We start from the raw sequence: 18868 nt of genomic DNA on the forward strand, positions 1-18868 counted from the left end.
TCTTTACCTCAGTGTTGTAAAGTAACTTGTCCTCATATGTGATCAGGACAGGTTTTGTGTGAACTAATAGGACAGCGGCCATTTTGTTTCCCCTAATGATTGCTCCCCAGACGAAAGAAACCATTATATATAATGAAAAGTATTTGAGAATATATTTATAAAAAAATTAAAATTTATTTTCATTTTCTTAATTCCTGGAGAATTCCTCTCTCAATTCTGCAGCTCATACTTAATGGCCAGCTTTTCCCACCTAGGTCTGTAGACACCTCTGTTTCTGCCATCTCTCTGTTCATGACACTTTGTAGACTTTCCTTCTTCTACCATGTAGGAACAGTTCTTGTGCAAACGCAAAACCCTTCCCCATTGTCTCCTGAACTTTGGTCCCACCTTACTCTTTCTGACATACACTAGCAGGCTCTGCAAGCAGTGGAAGTGCAGCTTCCTTGGGTGTTACAACATACAGTAACTTCCCCCTCTCCCTGTACATTGGAGTTTAGCTCTGTATTGGTGATGATGTCAATAAATGGTTGCTAAAATCTATAGCTCTGGACAGGGGCATTTATGGAAGTCACTGGGCCCCATAGCAAGAATCTAAATTGGGCCATCATGCCTCTCCCACTACCTGTTCCTGGCCACTAGTGTACTGATATGTGAGGTATGAGGTATAAATTACAGCTTGTACCTCACATATCAGTACACTGCTGTATATACTATATATCTGTACACAATGCATTATACCTCGTGCCTCATATATCAGTTATATATTATGGTCACTATTTGAGTTACATGAGGTAATAGTGGTTGTAACTGTCTGCAGTACTATATATATATATATATATATATATATATATACACACAGTATATATGAGATATGAGTAAACATAGAGAATGGGGTGTAAATGAAGAGAAAGGAGGAGGACCTCCTTTTACCTCTTTATTCTAGTCTCAGTGGAGAGCTCTTCAGCAGTTCTTCTCCATAATGTTGGGGGTTGAAGGCCCTGTGAGGCTGTGCAGTTCTTTTACTAGATATACAGGACCTGTGATGATGATGTCATCTCAGATCCTTGCAGATGCTTCTATCTAACCAGGGAACTACACCATGGTCTGTGCAGTTCTTTTAGTAGATGTACAGGACCTGTGATGCTGAAGATGATGTCATCACAAGTCCTGGCAGATGATCCTATCTTACATAGGAACTGTATCATTCTTTATGCAGTTCCTTTACTACATGTACAGAACCGGTAATGACATTATCAAAGGTCCTTTAGCTTTCTCCACTGATGGTAGGTATACTATACTGGAGCTGGACTTAATGAATGTAATTAGGGGGTGGGGCCCATCCTCCACTGCTGTCCCCTCTTCCCCAGGGGTCCCATAGCAGCTGTCCCAGTGTCTGCCTCTATTGGAGGTACGCCACAGGCTCTGAATACAAAGTGTGAATAGGGGGCTATGTATGGAATGCTCTTTGGCTGCCAAAACAACCTTTTTAATCATATTTTGGAAAGAGATATCTCCCAGAGAAAACAAACTAGCTCACTAGTGTCACCTTTTCAAAGTGGCGTGAGCAAGATGGTTCTCTTTCCCTGGGAGATACCTCTTTGCATATTATTTTCCCATGGAGCAATGCCACTAATTCTCCATTAGCAACTAATTTATTTAAGGAGAGCCAGTAAACCCCTTGCCCCTCAAGCCTAAGGCTACTTTCTCACTCACATTTTGTCTTTCTGTTTGTGAGATCTGTTCAGAGCTCTCAAAAGCGGTCCAAAGCAGATCAGTTTTGCCCTAATGCATTCTGAATAGAAAAGGATCCTCTTAGAATGCATCAGTTTGCCTCCGATCAGTCTCCATTCCGCTCTGGAGGCTGTCCGCTTGACAAAACTGAGCCACACTGACCCGTCCTGGCACACAATGTAAGTCAATGGGGGCGGATCCGTCTTGGCTATGTTACAGATAATACAAATGGATCCGTTCATTATTGTATTGTATGGTTGTATTATTGTAACAGATCCATTTTTGCAGATCCATGACGGATCCGCCCCAAAACACGAGTGTGAAAGTAGCCTAATCATGTTCTACTATAGAAACAATATAAACAATGAAGAAATTCATTAAAAGCTGTATTCCAGTTTCCTGGCATAAAAAAGTGACATACAGTGCTGCCCATAATTATTTATACCCGTGGCAAATTTTGACTTAAAGTTACTTTTATTCAACCAGCAAGCATTTTTTGACGGGAAATGACATAGGTGTCTCCCAAAACATAACAAGACGATGTACAAGAGGCATTATTGTGGGAAAAAAACATTTCTCAGCTTTTATTTACATTCGAGCAAAAAATACAAGATGTTCCGCACTGTGGAAAATCTCAGAGGACGTGGTCGGAAGCCAAAAGTGACACCTGTGCTGGCCAGGAGGATAGTTAGAGAGGTAAAAAAGAATCAAAGGATCACCACCAAGGCCACCCTGGTGAATCTGGGCTCTACTGGTGGCAATGTCTCAAGGCAGACAATCCAACGGACACTGCACACTGCTGGGTTCCACGGATGCAGACCAAGGAGGATGCCACTTCTCCAGGTAAGGCACACAAAAGCTCACTTGGCCCTTGCAAAAGCTCATCTGGACAAAGAAGAAGACTTCTGGTCTTCTGTGTTATGGTCAGATGAAACAAAAATTGAATTGTTTGGTCACAATGATGTTTCCTTCATTTGGCGTAAAAAAGGAGAAGCCTTCAACCCAAAGAACACCATCCCCACTGTCAAACATGGTGGTGGGAACCTAATCCTTTGGGGGTGTTTTACAGCCAATGGACCAGGGAACCTAATCACAGTAAACGGCACCATGAAAAAAGAGCAATACATGAGGATTCTCAATGACAACATCAGGCAGTCTGCAGAGAAACTTGGCCTTGGACACAAGTGGACATTTCAGCATGACAATGACCCAAAACACACAGCAAAAGTGGTGAAGAAATGGTTAGCAGACAACAACATTACATTTTGGAGTGGCCCAGCCAGAGTCCAGACTTGAATCCAATTGAGAATCTGTGGAGGGAGCTAAAGATCAGGGTGATGGCAAGAAGACCCTCCAACCTGAAAGATTTGGAGCTCATTGCTAAAGATGAATGGGCAAAAATACCTGTGGAGACATGCAAAAAGCTGGTCTGCAATTATAGGAAGCGTTTGATTGCTGTAATAGCCAATAAAGGCTTTTCTATTGATTATTGAGAAGGGTATGAATAGTTTTGGACTGGACACTTTTTGCTCGAATGTAAATAAAAGCTGAGAAGTGTTTTTTTTCCCACAATAATGCCTCTTGTACATCGTCTTATTATCTTTTGGGAGACACCTATGTCATTTCCCGTCAAAAAATTACTTGCTGGTTGAATAAAAGTAACTTCAAGTCAAAATTTGCCAGGGGTAAGAATAATTATGGGCAGCACTGTATGTTTGTGCAAATCTTTGTGACTTTCTTACATTTTTAGCTTTTCTTGGAACTTTTGGAAAAAAAAAGGTGGGGGGGGGGGGGCTTAACAGGAGGGGCATGGCCTCCAATGTCCAAATAGATTTCTTATCATTTAGGGTGGAAACTAGTGTAAATTATAGCTGTATTTGGAATACACCTTTAATTTGCTTGAATAAATATACTTACAATCTAGAAAAGGTCTGCTTCCACCACCTTGCGAGGCTGCTTCTACTCCTGCCCATTCTCTGTTTAAAATGCTGGGTAGCAGCATGATGTTCACTGAGACAGCACAGCACATGACCATAGTAGACAGTGGCGGGGCACTATGTTGTTGCATCCACAGGGACATGCCATGACTGGTCGCCATAGTCATTTGACATGATGTCTTCATGGACATGAGGTCACTGACTGGTGTTTTGAGGACTGAAAGCAGGTAATGGAGCAGTTTGTGGCAGTGGAAATAAAATAGCACAACACTATTCCTAATTTAAAAGAATGTTTTTCAAAAAGACAGGATAAGTTTTCCTTCCATTTAATCCCTCGTTGCTCCAGTGTGTCCCCACCCACCAGATGGTCACATGCTGTATAATCACTTGACTGCTGCAGAAAATCCCTGGCCTCAGCAGTCTCTTCTGTATGTATAGTGGTAGTCCTCTGAAGCCAGTGATTAGCTGTATCAGTCGTGTGGTTTTTCCATTATTAATATCTTTATTGATTTTCTTGCAGCATAACAATATAAAAAGGTATCTGATCACAGAGAATGGACACAACAGGTACATTTGTACAATATTACCCAGGATATCGAGGCACGCATATATAGCCCAACAAATATCAAAAAACCGAGAGCGCCTCAAAATTATTGCCAATTCTCTGTCACCCATAACAAAACAAAACCATCCCCTTCCAACCACCCACCCATCCCCCCCACTGTACCTGGCCTGGTACGACCGCCTCAAAGGGCGGGGGGCGCGTCACGCCCTCTTTTTGTGTGTCCCCCAGATCCTCATATGGTAAATTATTTCTAAAGAGATGGTAGATCATCAGTTCCAGCCCGGTAATACCTCTATTTTAGTCATTTCTTCGCGACTATATCCCTGTTTCCATTACTTATTTCTCGCCACGACGTTTCATACATTCAAAATCTGTTACTCTTGTCATTAGACTTTGCCATTCGTGTATTGTGGGTGGTCTATCCTTCACCCAATGTCTAAGAATTATTACCTTGGCCAATAGGAGTCCCTTCAACCAACGAACCTGCAAACTTTTGGTGGTTTTATTTTTATATTCGGGTGGAAGGGGTCCAAGCACAGCTACTTGAATAGTTAGGGGAGGAGTGTTCCCAATTGATTCCGCTAATTCCCGAAATATAATATCCCAAAAGGTCTTAATTCCTGGGCATCTCCATAGCATGTGCACGTACCCTGCAGCTACAAAAGAACATTTCAAGCAACGGAATTCTTTTCCCTCATTACCATACATTTTGGTTAGAAGACTCGGAGTAACATATAACCGGTGTATTATTTTAAATTGAGTCAAGCGGTGCTGTCTTGAAAGGGAGGCCTTCTTAATATTTTGATATATTTCCTGCCATTGTACAGGGTTGCATTCCCCTATATCCGCCTTCCATTTGTCTACGCTTTTAAATTTAGTGATCGTGCTAAGTTCCTCTATTAATCTCCTATAGATTAGTGCGACCCTAACTTTATTTCCTAATGAACTATAACAAAATGATAAAAATCGCGAAGTGCCAATTATCAAAGATGCTTTTTTTAGCGTGCATGCTAGTGCATGTTGTAGTTGCAGATATCTATAGTGTTCTAATGCAGTGTTTGGTGTCTGTTGAAACATTTCCCCTATTGGTTTAATTTTCCCTTTTGTGCATATATGTGAAACTAACGTAATGTCTCTTCGAGTCCAGTAATCATTTTCGTTAAGGGCCAAAAATTCCGTTAGCGAGGGGTTGTCCCATAGCGGGGTAAACTCCAAAACATGAGGGGCCTGGATAAGTTCCTTAATTTTGTTCCAAACCTTCTGTAGCGCTAAGCCAATGGGACAGGAGTAGTCCACGCGCTCCAGGAATCCGGATTCCAATAAACTAAATATATTACATGTGGGCTGTTGGTGTTGTCCTAAAATATGAGATATTAATATCAGTCATGTGGTTAGATTAAACGTGATTAGCTGTACAGGAGTATACAGAGACTGGCAGGGACTATCCGATTGGTAGCACTGGAGCTGCATGGCATTAACTGGGTGAGTGTTAGTGAAAATCGTCAGCAGTGCTTTTCCCGTGAAATGGGGTTTTGTAAACCTCATTCCTATGCATTGTGCTGTCTTTTTTGCTGAAGAATCTGCACCGAAAGTCCTTAGTTTATATGCTCGTTGTGCACATTGCAACCATCTAAATAAATCTTATTTTGCATTTTGTGTGCTGGCTAACCTTCATCTTGAAAAGTTTTATCCTAACCCAAATACATACCTCAGAAGGTAGATGTGGGAACCCCAATATTTGCAAACAGTTATGTGAGATCCAGCCTGAGAATCCCAATGGTCATCTTACCTACGAGGAATACTTAGTGAGGCTATAACATATATATATATATATATATTATGTTAGAGAATATTATGTTATTTATAGAATTGTGTTACCCTTTCAGGTGACTTTATTGAAGAGAAGGCAGAAAAGTCAACCAGACAAATATATAGGGATTTCTGCAGACGGGTAAGGAGACTATGTGGAGACTAAGTGACATTTAAGATCAATCAATTGGTTATAGTAATGGAGTTCCATAGCAGAAAAAGAACCATCATCATCTGTTAGACAACCTAATAATGCTCCCCAAACTGCTGCAGAACATTTTGGAGAAAGGGAGGAGCAGCTTCATGTCAATAAATGGGGGAACTGAAATTTCCAAGTACTTCTCAAAACAGTACCATACAATAAATGTATTAGCCAGACTGTATGATGAGGGCCAAATAGGTAGGTGGAAACAGTGGGTGAGGGCAGATTTTCAGAGAGTCTAGGTGAGCAAACGTTAAAGAGGACCTTTCACCTCTCCTGATATGTCTATTTTAATAGCTACATGTGTTCCCCACGTACTAACAATTCTGCAGCATCTATTCTTATGTCTGTATGTTGTGCCATTCCTCTGTTATTTCTACTAGAAGTTATGAATGAACTGCTATTAGCCTTCAGTAAGGGTACAGAGGGGAGGTAACAAGTTGGGGGCGTGTACCTGAACAGTCTGAAAATGGCAGCACTGATTGGATAGAGTCAGACTGTGCAGGTACACCCCCCAACTGGTTACCACCCCTCTATACCCTTACTGCAGACTGCTAGCAATTCATTCATAACTTATAGTGCAAATAATAAAAGAATGACACAACATAGAGACATAAGAATAGATGCTCCAGAATTGTTATTACATGGGGAATGCATGGAGCTATTAAAACAGGAATGTGAGGAGTGGTGTAAGGTCCTCTTTAAGGGTTAAGTGGAAGCTGGGAGTAAAGACCCTCATACACATTAGTGTATTTTGGCTGAACCTGCAAAGCATGGTGGGTTCAGCTGACAGTGTAATTTGCATGGGGAGCTTGGTGTACTGTAAATATTTCCCTCCTATCCTTTTGTTCTACAAGAAGATAAGCCACCAGAAATATCTGGCAGTGGCTTTCTCGTCTCTCCTCACTGAATACAAATACACTTTTGGCTTATCGCTTATGCACACGACTGTCCTCCGTCCGGGCCCGTACTTTGGCTCGCAAACAGTTGGTCCGCAATATCCGGGCCCCGGCTGTTTGTGCACCACATCACGGATGCATACCCATTCACTTGAACAGGTCTGCAATCCGGAAGGTGAGGTGCGGAACGGGGGCACGGAACCCCACAGAAGTACTCCGTGGTTTCTGTCCATGCCTCCGCACCTCAAAAAAGTAGTGCATGCACAATTTTTTTGCGGTGGGGTAGGATGCGGATTACAGACCCTATTCAAGTGAATGGGTCCTGAGTCCATATGTGGCGGCCCTATGGTTGGTGCCTTGTGGACCGCAATTTGCTGTCCGCAGTACGGGCCCGGCCGGCACATGGTCGTGTGCATGAGCCCTTAGGCTGAGTTCACACTTCAGTTATTTGGTCAGTTATTTCCATCAGTTATTGCGGCCAAAACCAGGAGTGAAGCCGACTTAGAGATCAGGTGCAGATCTTTCCATTATACCTTATCTCTGAGTCGGTTTCACTATGGGTTTTGGCTCTTGGTTTTTGGAAATAACTGACCAAATAACTGAAGTGTGAACTCAGCCTTATGCACACGAACGTATATTCTTTCAATGTCCGTTCCGTTTTTTTTTTGCGTGATACAGAACCATTAATTTTAAATGGGTCCACAAAAAAAAAACGGAAGTTACTCCGTGTGCATTCCGTTTCCGTATGTCCATATTTCCATTCCGCCAAAAAAATAGAACATATCCTATTATTGTCCACATTACGGACAAGTATAGGACTGTTCTATCAGGGGTCAGCTGTTACGTTTCGCAAAATACGGAATGCACATGGACGTCATCCGTATTTTTTCTGGATCTGTTTTTTGCGGACCGCAAAATACATACGGTCGTGTGCAAGAGCCTTACATGTATGTGTATGGGTAATTCGTGAGATATAGCTGTCCGCTGAATGATCGTTTCCCTTATTTACCTGTATATCGAGTGTATTCTGGTGTCAGAGGGTGACAATTATTATAGCACTAGCTACATATATATCAGTGGAAATCCTTCACTGATCTGTTATTGATATATTGGAATCAATTGTTAAAGAATTACCCAGCTCGAATGCAATTATATGAACTAGAAAACTAGGATACCTTTTTTTTACTATATAATCTCTCGGTGTAACATACAGTACTCTAACAACGAATGGTATTTTGCAGAGAAATCGACTTTCCGAGCTGGTGTCAGTAAGAATGAGCGAAAAAGCAAGGAAAGCAATAAAGACTCTGAGCCACATAAATATCTTAGCAGTTGAAGAAATTACAACTGATTCTTATATCACAAAACTGGTAAGTGACTATTTCATATTTGCAGCATGGTGACCTTGGATCTGACATAAAGAGGCAGATTTGCTAATCCTCTGTAGAGATGGCCCGAACTATCCGACGGCGAACAGTTCCCGGCGAACATAGCTTGTTCGCGTTCGCCTCTGCCGGGCGAACACATGCGATGTTCGGTCCGCCCCCTATACATCATCATTGAGCAAACTTTGACCCTGTACCTCACAGTCAGCAGACACATTCCAGCCAATCAGCAGCATACCCTCCCTCCCAGACCCTCCCACCTCCTGCACAGCATCCATTTTAGATTCATTCTGAAGCTGCAGTCTTAGTGAGAGGAGGGAGACTGTAACTGCTGCTGATTTAATTGGGAAATCGATAGCTAGGCTAGTGAATTCAGTGTCCACTCCAGTCCTGAAAGACTCATCTGATCTCTGCTGTAAGGACAGCGTCCTGACAGCACCCCAAAAAGCCCTTTTTAGGGCTGCAACATTAGTCTGCTTTTTTTTTTTCCTTTATATACATATTGCAGTTGCCTGGCCTGCCTGTGTGTGAGGAGCTGCAGGCCCACAGACTGTAGTGTGCCCACTGCCAGTGCTCACCCCTGTCATTCCGTGTGGCACAGGACTTTGCTTAAAAAAAGGCACTTAATTTTTACACTTTAATCTAAGGTTAGTTGCCTGCCAGTGTGTGTCAGGCTGACTTCCACTGACTGTAGTGTGCCCACTGCCAGTGCCCACCACTCATACCGGCTGGCACAGGACTTTGCATAAAAAAGGCATTTAATTTTTACACTTTAGTGTAATTTCAGCTGCTTGCCTGCTGCTAGTGTGTGTCAGGCCGACTTCAACTGACTGTAGTGTGCCCACTGCCAGTGCCCACCCCTGTCATCCCGTGTGGCACAGGACTTTGCTTAAAAAAAAGGCATTTCATTTTTACACTTTAATCTAAGGTTAGTTGCCTGCCAGTGTGTGTCAGGCCGACTTCAACTGACTGTAGTGTGCCCACTGCCAGTGCCCACCCCTGTCATCCCGAGTGGCACAGGACTTTGCTTAAAAAAGGCATTTAATTTTTACACTTTAGTGTAATTTCAGCTGCTTGCCTGCTGCTAGTGTGTGTCAGGCCGACTTCAACTGACTGTAGTGTGCCCACTGCCAGTGCCCACCCCTGTCATCCCGAGTGGCACAGGACTTTGCTTAAAAAAGGCATTTAATTTTTACACTTTAGTGTAATTTCAGCTGCTTGCCTGCTGCTAGTGTGTGTCAGGCCGACTTCAACTGACTGTAGTGTGCCCACTGCCAGTGCCAACCACTGATACCGGGTGGCACAGTAGCTTGCCGATAAATAAGGCATTTAATTTTTACACTTTAGTGTAATTTCAGTTGCTTGCCTGCTGCCAGTGTGTGTCAGGCCCGCTTCTACTGACTGTAGTGTGCCCACTGCCAGTGCCAACCACTGATACCATCTCCCCGTTCGAAAAATCTATTCAATAAATGGCACCCAGATTGGGGACGTTAGAGGGATTAAACTGATGAGAATAGTACTACAGAAAATACCACTCATATCGGGTGTGACAGTAAATTGCACGGCGCAGACGCAGTCACCGTGGATTAAAACAGAGTGGAGGGAGCCAGCGTTTTTTTAACCATCTCCCCGTCCGAAAAATCTGTTTAATAAATGGCCCCCAGATTGGGGAGTCGGGGACGTTAGAGGGATTAAACTGATGAGAATAGTACTACAGAAAATACCACTCATATCGGGTGTGACAGTAAATTGCACGGCGCAGACGCAGTCACCGTGGATAAAAACAAAGGGGAGGGAGCCAGCGTTTTTTTAACCATCTCCCCGTTCGAAAAATCAATTCAATTGACCTTTCGGGGACCCTTGGTGTTGTACGTGGCTGGGTGGAGGAAGAAACCTTCAATGACATCACCGGGACGTGGCTAGCTTGGTATCCAACCTTGTGCAAATGGGGAGTTTGCGGTTGTGCAAATGAACTGTTTGCGGTGCATTAAAAGGGGAGTTTGGTCTGTCAATGTCTGTGATGCGGGCGTAACCCTTACACTACCTGATCGATACAACATCATACCTGATCGTATACACACACTGGATGTTTTAAAGCACGTTATTCCAAACAATTTAGGAATGCTAGTTGATTTATGCCCTTTATGGATTAAAACCCGACTCTGCGTCCACTACGTAATTTTCCATGGGAGTTTTGCCATAGATCCCCCTCCGGCATGCCACAGTCCAGGTGTTAGACCCCTTGAAACAACTTTCTCATCACTATTGTGGCCAGAAAGAGTCCCTGTGGGTTTTAAAATTCGCCTGTCTATTGAAGTCTATGGCGGTTCGCCCGGTTCGCCAGTTCGCGAACATTTGCGGAAGTTCTCGTTCGCTGTTCGCGAACTGAAAATTTTATGTTCGCGACATCACTAATCCTCTGTAATATTTAGTTGCCGCCGGCCACATTTGCCTTCAGCTTCGCAGAGAAATCTCATGCAGGGGCATGCCCAGTGACACATTTGAGGCTGATGCCCTTAGTAGCACATGAAGCTTGCAGGCAGCTTTATGTACTGCGCTGATGGGGGCATGGAGTCTCAGCCTAGGAGAGGCGTGCTTCGGCTCTGCTGGAGGGCGGGCCTGGGCACTGGGTGGGGGCGTTCTTGGCCACCGTTGAAAGAAAATAATGCCCCTCTGGGCACCTTACTGCCTAGATTGCATATCATAAAAAGATGATTTTTACAAGATAGAAAACAAGAAACACCGAATTAAAGGTACATCAGGGAAGGAGGTGTTATGTTCTACATGGCAATAGTTTTACTTTAATAGTGATAATCCATGTGACAGATTTCCTTTAAAGGATAATGAATCAAGATGTGACTTTTTTGGTGTCTCTGCTTGGTTTGAAGCCATTTTTTTGTGACAAATTTACAAAATGTTACACACCGTTTGTTAGATTAGTCACACAAAGTACTTGCACATTTTTCAGTCCAAAGCCTATCATATTTATTACGAAGGTTCCAGCAGTTTGTACTTTACCAGGGGAATGGAGTGCATCCTGCACTATTTTCAAAAAGTCTCAATGATACATCTGGCTAAAAATGTTGCTCCGACCACAACACATCTGAACGCCCCTTAGTAAATTCAAACTGCTAAGAATGGCACAAACTATCTGAAAAATGGCACAAATAAATCATAAAATTGGTGCAAATGCCTACTCTACCAACAAAACAAGCAACGTCACTCCACTTTTCTGGCACAGTGAACTTGATACATTATCCCCTTAGATGTGCCAAATTTATCAAAGTGGCTCCTGTTGCATGATAAATTTGGTGCACCTTTAAACACTTTTGTCTAACTTTACATCTCCTATTTGTTGGCAAACATTGGTGCATCTTAACCACTTGCCATCTGGGCCATTTGCCCCCTTCCTGACCAGGCCAAATTTTGCAAAACTGACATATCTCACTTTATGTGGTAATAACTTTGGAACGCCTTTATTTATCCAAGTTATTCAGAGATTGTTTTCTCGTGACACATTGTACTTCATGATAATCATAAATTTGAGTCAAAATATTTCACCTTTATTTATGAAAAAATCCCAAATTTACCCAAAAATTAGAAAAATTCGCAATTTTCTAAATTTCAATTTCTCTGCTTTTAAAACAGAAAGTGATACCTCATAAAATATTTATTATTTAACATTCCCCATATGTCTACTTTATGTTGGCATCATTTTGGAAATGTCATTTTATTTTTTTAGGACGTTAGAAGGCTTAGAAGTTTAGAAGCATTTCTTCAAATTTTTAAGAAAATTGCCAAAACCCACTTTATAAGGACCAGTTCAGGTCTGAAGTCACTTTGTGGGGCCTACATAGTGGATACCCCCATAAATGACCCCATTGTAGAAACTACACCCCTCAAGGTATTCAAAACCGATTTTACAAACTTTGTTAACCCTTTAGGCTTTCCACAAGAATTAAAGGAAAATGGAGATGGAGATCAAATTTTTAAATTTCACTTTTTTGGCAGATTTTCCATTTTAATCAATTTTTTTCTTTAACACATCGATGGTTAACAGCCAAACAAAACTCAATATTTATTACACAGATTCTGCGGTTTACAGAAACACCCCACATGTGGTCATAAACTGCTGTATGGGCACACGGCAGGGCGCAGAAGAAAAGGAACTCCACATGGTTTTTAGATGCCATGTCCCATTTGAAGCCCCCTGATGCACCCTTACAGTAGAAACTCCCAAGAAGTGACCCCATTTTGGAAACTAGGGGATAAGGTGCCAGTTTTATTAGTACTATTTTTGGGTACATATGATTTTTGGATCATTCATTATAACACTTTATGGGGCAAGGTGACCAAAAAATTTGTTGTTTTAACACAGTTTCTATTTATTTTTACAGCGTTCACCTGAGGGGTTCAGTCAAGTGACATTTTTATAGAGCAGATCGTTACGGACGTGGCGATACCTTATATGTATACTTTTTCTCATTTATTAAAGTTTTACACAATAATAGCATTTTTGAAACAAAAAAATTATGTTTTAATGTCTCCATGTTCTGAGAGCTATAGTTTTTTTATTTTTTGAGAGATTTTCTTATGTAGGGGCTCATTTTTTGCGGGATGAGGTGACGGTTTTATTGGTACTATTTGGTGGGACATACGCGTTTTTGATCACTTGGTGTTGCACCTTTTGTGATGCAAGGTGACAAAAATTGCTTGTTTTGACACAGTTTTTTTTTTTTTTTTTTTACGGTGTTCACCCGAGGGGTTAGTTCATGTGATATTTTTATAGAGCTGGTTTTTACGGACGCGGCAATACCTAATATGTATACTTTTTTTTATTTGTTTCACTTTAACACAATAATAGCATTTTTGAAACCAAAAAAATGATGTTTTAGTGTCTCCATGTTCTAAGAGCTATATTTTTTTTATTTTTTGAGAGATTTTCTTATGTAGGGGCTCATTTTTTGCGGGATGAGGTGACGGTTTTATTGGTACTATTTTGTGGGACATACGCGTTTTTGATCACTTGGTGTTGCACTTTTTGTGATGCAAGGTGACAAAAATTGCTTGTTTTGACACAGTTTTTTTTTTTTTTTTTTACGGTGTTCATCCGAGGGGTTAGGTCATGTGATATTTTTATAGAGCTGGTTTTTATGGACGCGGCAATACCTAATATGTATACTTTTTTTTATTTTTTCTATTTTTAAATTTTTTTTTTTCATTCCTTACTTGGGGACTTTTTTTTTTTTACATGTGAAATTTTTTTATATTTTTTTATTTTCAACGTTTTATTTTTATTATTTTTATTTTACACTTTTCGTCCCCCATAAGGTCATACAAGACCTCTGGGGGACATTTACTTCACTTTTTTTTTTTTTTTTTCACTGTTGATTTCTCCTGTAACTGGGGCTGACATAGTAGCCCCAGTTACAGGACAAATGCACCCCTAGAGAGGCTGTACAGCAGCAATCCAGCGCTGTACAGCCTCAGAGCAGGGCTGATCGAGGTCTCTGAGAGACCTCACACAGCTCCTGCACACTCCGGTCACGGCGGTCACATGACCGCCGGGCCGGAAGAGGAAGCGCATAGCGCTTCCTTCTCTGCAGACACAGCGCTCGGTGAGCGCTGTGTCTGCAGCGATCTACAAGGCAGGGACACCTGGGCACTGTCCCTGCCTTGTCTTAGGGTTGCCCTGCTGTCACTGACAGCGGGCAACCCGATCAGCAGCTGCACGATTAGCGTGCAGCTGCTATTTCTGAAAGGACGTTCTAAAACGTGCTTTCAGAAATAGACGTCCACCCATAGGACGTTTATATCCTATGGGCGGACGTAAAGCGGTTAAAGTGCATCTGTCAGCAGATTTGTACCTATGAAACTGGCTGACCTGTTACATGTGCGCCTGGCAGCTGAAGGAACCGGTGTTAGTCCCATGTTCATATGTGCTTGCATTGCTGAGAAAAATTATATTTTACTATAAGCAAAGCTAAATGCGGATTTTGGCTTAAATTGGCCAAAGAAACTGGTATACATGCTTAGCACCACATTTAATGTGTTTTAAACAATATGTGCTCCATTTCCGACAAAGGGGTGTGGCTTAGCAGGAAGGGGTGTGGTTTAATTCGTAATAAGTGTGGCTTAAAGGGCATCTGTCAGCAGATTTGTATCTATGAAACTGGCTGTCCAGTTACATGTGCACTTGGCAGCTGGTGGGCCTCTGTATTAGTCCCATGTTCATATGTGCCCGCATTGCTGAGAAAATTATATTTTAATATATGCAAATGAGCCTCTTGGAGCAATGGGGGCATTGTCATTACACCTCTCTCTCTCTCTCTCTCTCTCAACTCTCTCTGCAATTGCCATGCCCTCTGAAATTTGATTGACAGGGTCAGACAGTGTAAATGTGATCACGCCTAGCTCTGACTTCAGCAGGAAAATGCTCACCCACATACAGCCAGATTACCACACTTCCTTGGTCTGCCTGATTCACAGTTTTATCAACAATTGAGCTTTTATGGGACCAGCTGGGACGTCAGCAACTTATGCAGTGGCCGGTTTTGAGGTGGCCCCAACGCTACGCTGGGTCCCACTTATTGCTGCTCTCTGGAAGGGATGGTAAGGTGTGGTGCACCCCAATGGGAAAAAAGTCCAGAGAGTTAAGGGTCTGCAGTAAACCAGTGTGCTTCTTTACTGCAGAATTTTGGGTGCAAAACAATATAGACGAGTCATAGGGCTGGCTTCTCCAGTCTCTCCGTGACAGAAGAAGGGTTTAATGCTCAGGAAAGGTCTGAGCTAGCTGTCCCTCTCTCTCTCTCTCTCTCTCTCTCTCTCACAAGGCTGGTAACCTGGTCAAAGGCTGGAGGCCCCTGGTCCTTAACTCAGTAGTCTGGGGGCCTCCTTGGTCACAGGGCTGGTGACCCATGATCTGTGGCTCAGTGTCCCCATCTCAGCGTCTTCTTCTGCTCAATCATGCAGGCTGGCAGAGTTTTCCCTTCCAAGAACTGGTCCCTAACTGCAGAACAATAGGGGCTCTGACTGCTCTCCTTATATACAATTTCTAGTTAAACTAGACCCCTCTAGTGGGAAGGGTGGAGTGGAGAAACTCAGCACAAACAGATATAAAGTTAAAACTCCCGTTTGTCATAGACTTACATTAGAACTTCAATAATACACAATGGCAATGACACAGCAGTTTTTCCAGACATAACAACATAACTAAACCATATATTTAAAATGGTCAGTCTGTCTGGTTTTGGTGGTAAACAAGTCTGTTTTTTTGCCTCCAAAACATGTTCTTCTTTAAACCGTATGGTAGCTATGGAAAATTACCAGCTTCTCATTCAAAGTCCCAAAAGTCTCTCAGTGTTCATTAACTCTTTTGTACAGTTGTCACTACCAGAGCTTTGGGACGTTCTCACAGCTCTGTTTCTCCACCCCTGTGATGATGTCACTACTAGAGCTGGGAGGAGTTCTCACTACTCTGTTTACTTTTGGTTTCTTTCACCACAGCTGTTCTTCATGTGTTTGATTTCCCTCTCTTTATATCACCCCTCCTCCTATGATAGGATGTGGATTATAGTTCTCACTTCAGTTGTAGCTCTTGCTTTAGTTTCTTCACTTGTAGCTATCAGTTCACTGGACCTGTGTTCTGCTGCATCTAGCACTCCGGATATTGCCAGCCTGTCCTTGGATCCGTCTTCTCTGTGGCTGCAACACCTTCAGCTAAGTCTGCAGACATTGTTGTGTTCCTGTTTGTTTTCTGACTGGATCTGAGGTGGCCACGGTTCCCTCCATATACTGAGTAGGGCACTGGTGGCCGTGCCCCTTCCACTATTGTAGGGGTTACAGTGGTCATTAGTCTTAGGCACGTGGGCATGCCTCGTTCCGCCATTGGGATCCTGTCATGGTCTTACCTTCTTGCTGTTCTCCTTCGTTTGACATGTGCTGGCGGCCATCTTGGTTTCTTGTAGCCTTCCACCCTGCGGCTCCTCCTTCCCACTGGGAGGAGCTGGATGCCTAGCTCATATATATAGGAGGTCTGTGGCTTCAGTTCCTTGCTTGGTCCTCTTGTGTTCACATGCTTCTAAGACTGCTGCTGCTTCTGGTTCCTGATCCTGGCTTCGTCTGACTACCCTGCTGGTTCCTGATCCTGGCTTCGTCTGACTACCCTGCTGGTTCCTGATCCTGGCTTCGTCTGACTACCCTGCTGGTTCCTGATCCTGGCTTCGTCTGACTACCCTTCTGGTTCCTGACCTCTGGCTTCGCAAAGACTCTGCTCGGTTTCACCATCCGTTTGGACTTTTGCTTTACAGCTTTATTTTCAATAAAGCCTTCTTATTTTCACTTATCTTGTTGTACGTCTGGTTCATGGTTCCGTGACATTAGGACCAAGCCATGAATTCTGACGGTACAGGGCCATCCTCGCTACCCACGCTGGTTGCCAGACTTGATCAGCAGGATCACCTGTTGGGTCGGTTCGCTGTGGCGTTGCAAACCCTGCTTGAACGCACGGCTCATTTCGCTCCCGTTGCCGATGGGTCGGTTGTCGCTCCTGGGCTCGCTCCTACTGCCGCTCCGGTTGTTGCGCCAGAGTCTACCCCGACACCTGTTGTTGCGCCTGCGGTGTTTCGGGGTATGACCGGTTCTGCCCCTCTTCCACAGCGCTTTGGGGGAGAGCCAACTCAGTGCCGAGGTTTCCTTAACCAGGTGGGCATTTATTTCGAGTTGCTGCCACATGCCTTTCCCACTGAGAGATCAAAGGTGGGCTTCTTGATCTCGCTGCTCTCGGACAAGGCCTTGGCCTGGGCCAGCCCTTTATGGGAGAACAACAATCCGGTGGTTGCCGAGTTTTCCGGTTTTGTTGCTTCTCTTCGGAAGGTATTCGATGTGCCGGCTCGTGCTGCCTCTGCTGCGAAGCTTCTTATGTCCATCAGACAGGGTTCATGATCCGTAGCTGAATACGCCATTGAGTTTCGTACCCTGGCAGCAGAGGTGGGCTGGAATAATGAGGCTCTGGTCGCTGCTTTCTCTCATGGTCTCTCGGATGCCTTGAAGGATGAGGTTGCAGCTAAGGACCTACCAGTTGAGCTCGAGTCTCTTATTTCTTTCCTGATTTTGATTGACACCAGACTCAGGGAGAGACCTTCCTTTAAGGAGAACCTGCGGAGGTCTTCTAACAGATTGGTGCCTACGTTTGCTGTCCCACCCGTGCCTCCCTCTCCTCGCACGCCTCCTGGGGATGACTTGTCTGGGGGTGAACCCATGCAGCTGGGGTTTGCTCGCCTGTCCGAGGGGGAGAGGGCACTCCGGAGACGCGAGGGCCGATGCATGTACTGTGGTCTCGGTGGGCATTTTCGGTTGGCATGTCCGAACCGTCCGGGAAAACGCTCGTACCTGAGATCCTGTCGGGGGCAGATCTTGGGTGGAGTCTCCTCGTCCCCGGTTTCCCGTGTTGACAAACCACTGATCACTGTTGTCCTCTCCTGGGTCGGGGGCTCGGTGACGACCCAGGCGTTGGTGGACTCTGGTGCTGGTGGTTTGTTCATTGATAGTGTGTTCGCTGCCGCCAATTCCATTCCTCTGCAGGCTCGAGGTTCCCCACTGGCTCTTGAGGCGATAGACGGCAGACCCCTTCTGCCGCCACACGTGACTCATGAGACCCTTCCAGTGGGGATAGCCATTGGTGCCGTTCACAGAGAGTCGGTCTGCCTCCAGGTTATTTAGTCTCCACACTACTCGGTGGTCTTGGGGTACCCCTGGCTCCAGAAGCATAATCCGACTTTCGATTGGAGATCGGTCGAGATCCTCTCGTGGTCACCGCAGTGTGGGGCTAGTTGCATCCATGGGTCTGTCAAGTTGCTGTGTACTTCCTCGGACTCTCTGTTGCCTCCTGAATACGAGGAGTACCGGGATGTATTCGATAAGGTGCGCGCGGTTGCCCTACCTCCGCACCGCCCATACGATTGTGCCATAGAGTTACAATCTGGTGCCGTTCCTCCTCATGGCAAAGTCTATCCACTGTCGGTAGCGGAGAATGAGGCCATGGAGGAGTACGTGAGGGAGGCGCTTTCACGCGGACACATTCGCAAATCTTCGTCCCCGGCAGGGGCTGGATTTTTCTTTGTGAAAAAGAAGGGCGGTGAGTTGAGGCCTTGCATCGATTACAGGGGTCTCAATCGCATCACGATCAAGAACGCTTACCCGATACCCTTGATTTCCGAGCTGTTCGATCGCCTTAAAGGGGCCACGGTCTTTACCAAACTCGACCTGAGGGCGGCATATAACCTGGTAAGGATCAAGGCGGGCGATGAGTGGAAGACCGCGTTTAACACCAGGACCGGTCA

At 44.1% G+C, this 18868-nt stretch overlaps 1 protein-coding gene across 3 annotated transcripts in view; it reads left to right on the forward strand.

Moving 5' to 3' along the window:
- Positions 1 to 18868, forward strand: part of LOC121005266 — a 179414-nt gene that overhangs the window by 124747 nt on the left and 35799 nt on the right. For all 3 annotated transcript variants that reach the window (XM_040437895.1, XM_040437898.1, XM_040437896.1), the window contains 2 exons: positions 6120 to 6184; positions 8385 to 8513. In XM_040437895.1, the coding sequence (XP_040293829.1) occupies positions 6120 to 6184; positions 8385 to 8513 (194 nt within the window). The remainder of the gene's footprint in view (positions 1 to 6119; positions 6185 to 8384; positions 8514 to 18868) is intronic.

Source organism: Bufo bufo, chromosome 6, assembly GCF_905171765.1.
Source record: "Bufo bufo chromosome 6, aBufBuf1.1, whole genome shotgun sequence".
NCBI lineage: Eukaryota > Metazoa > Chordata > Amphibia > Anura > Bufonidae > Bufo > Bufo bufo.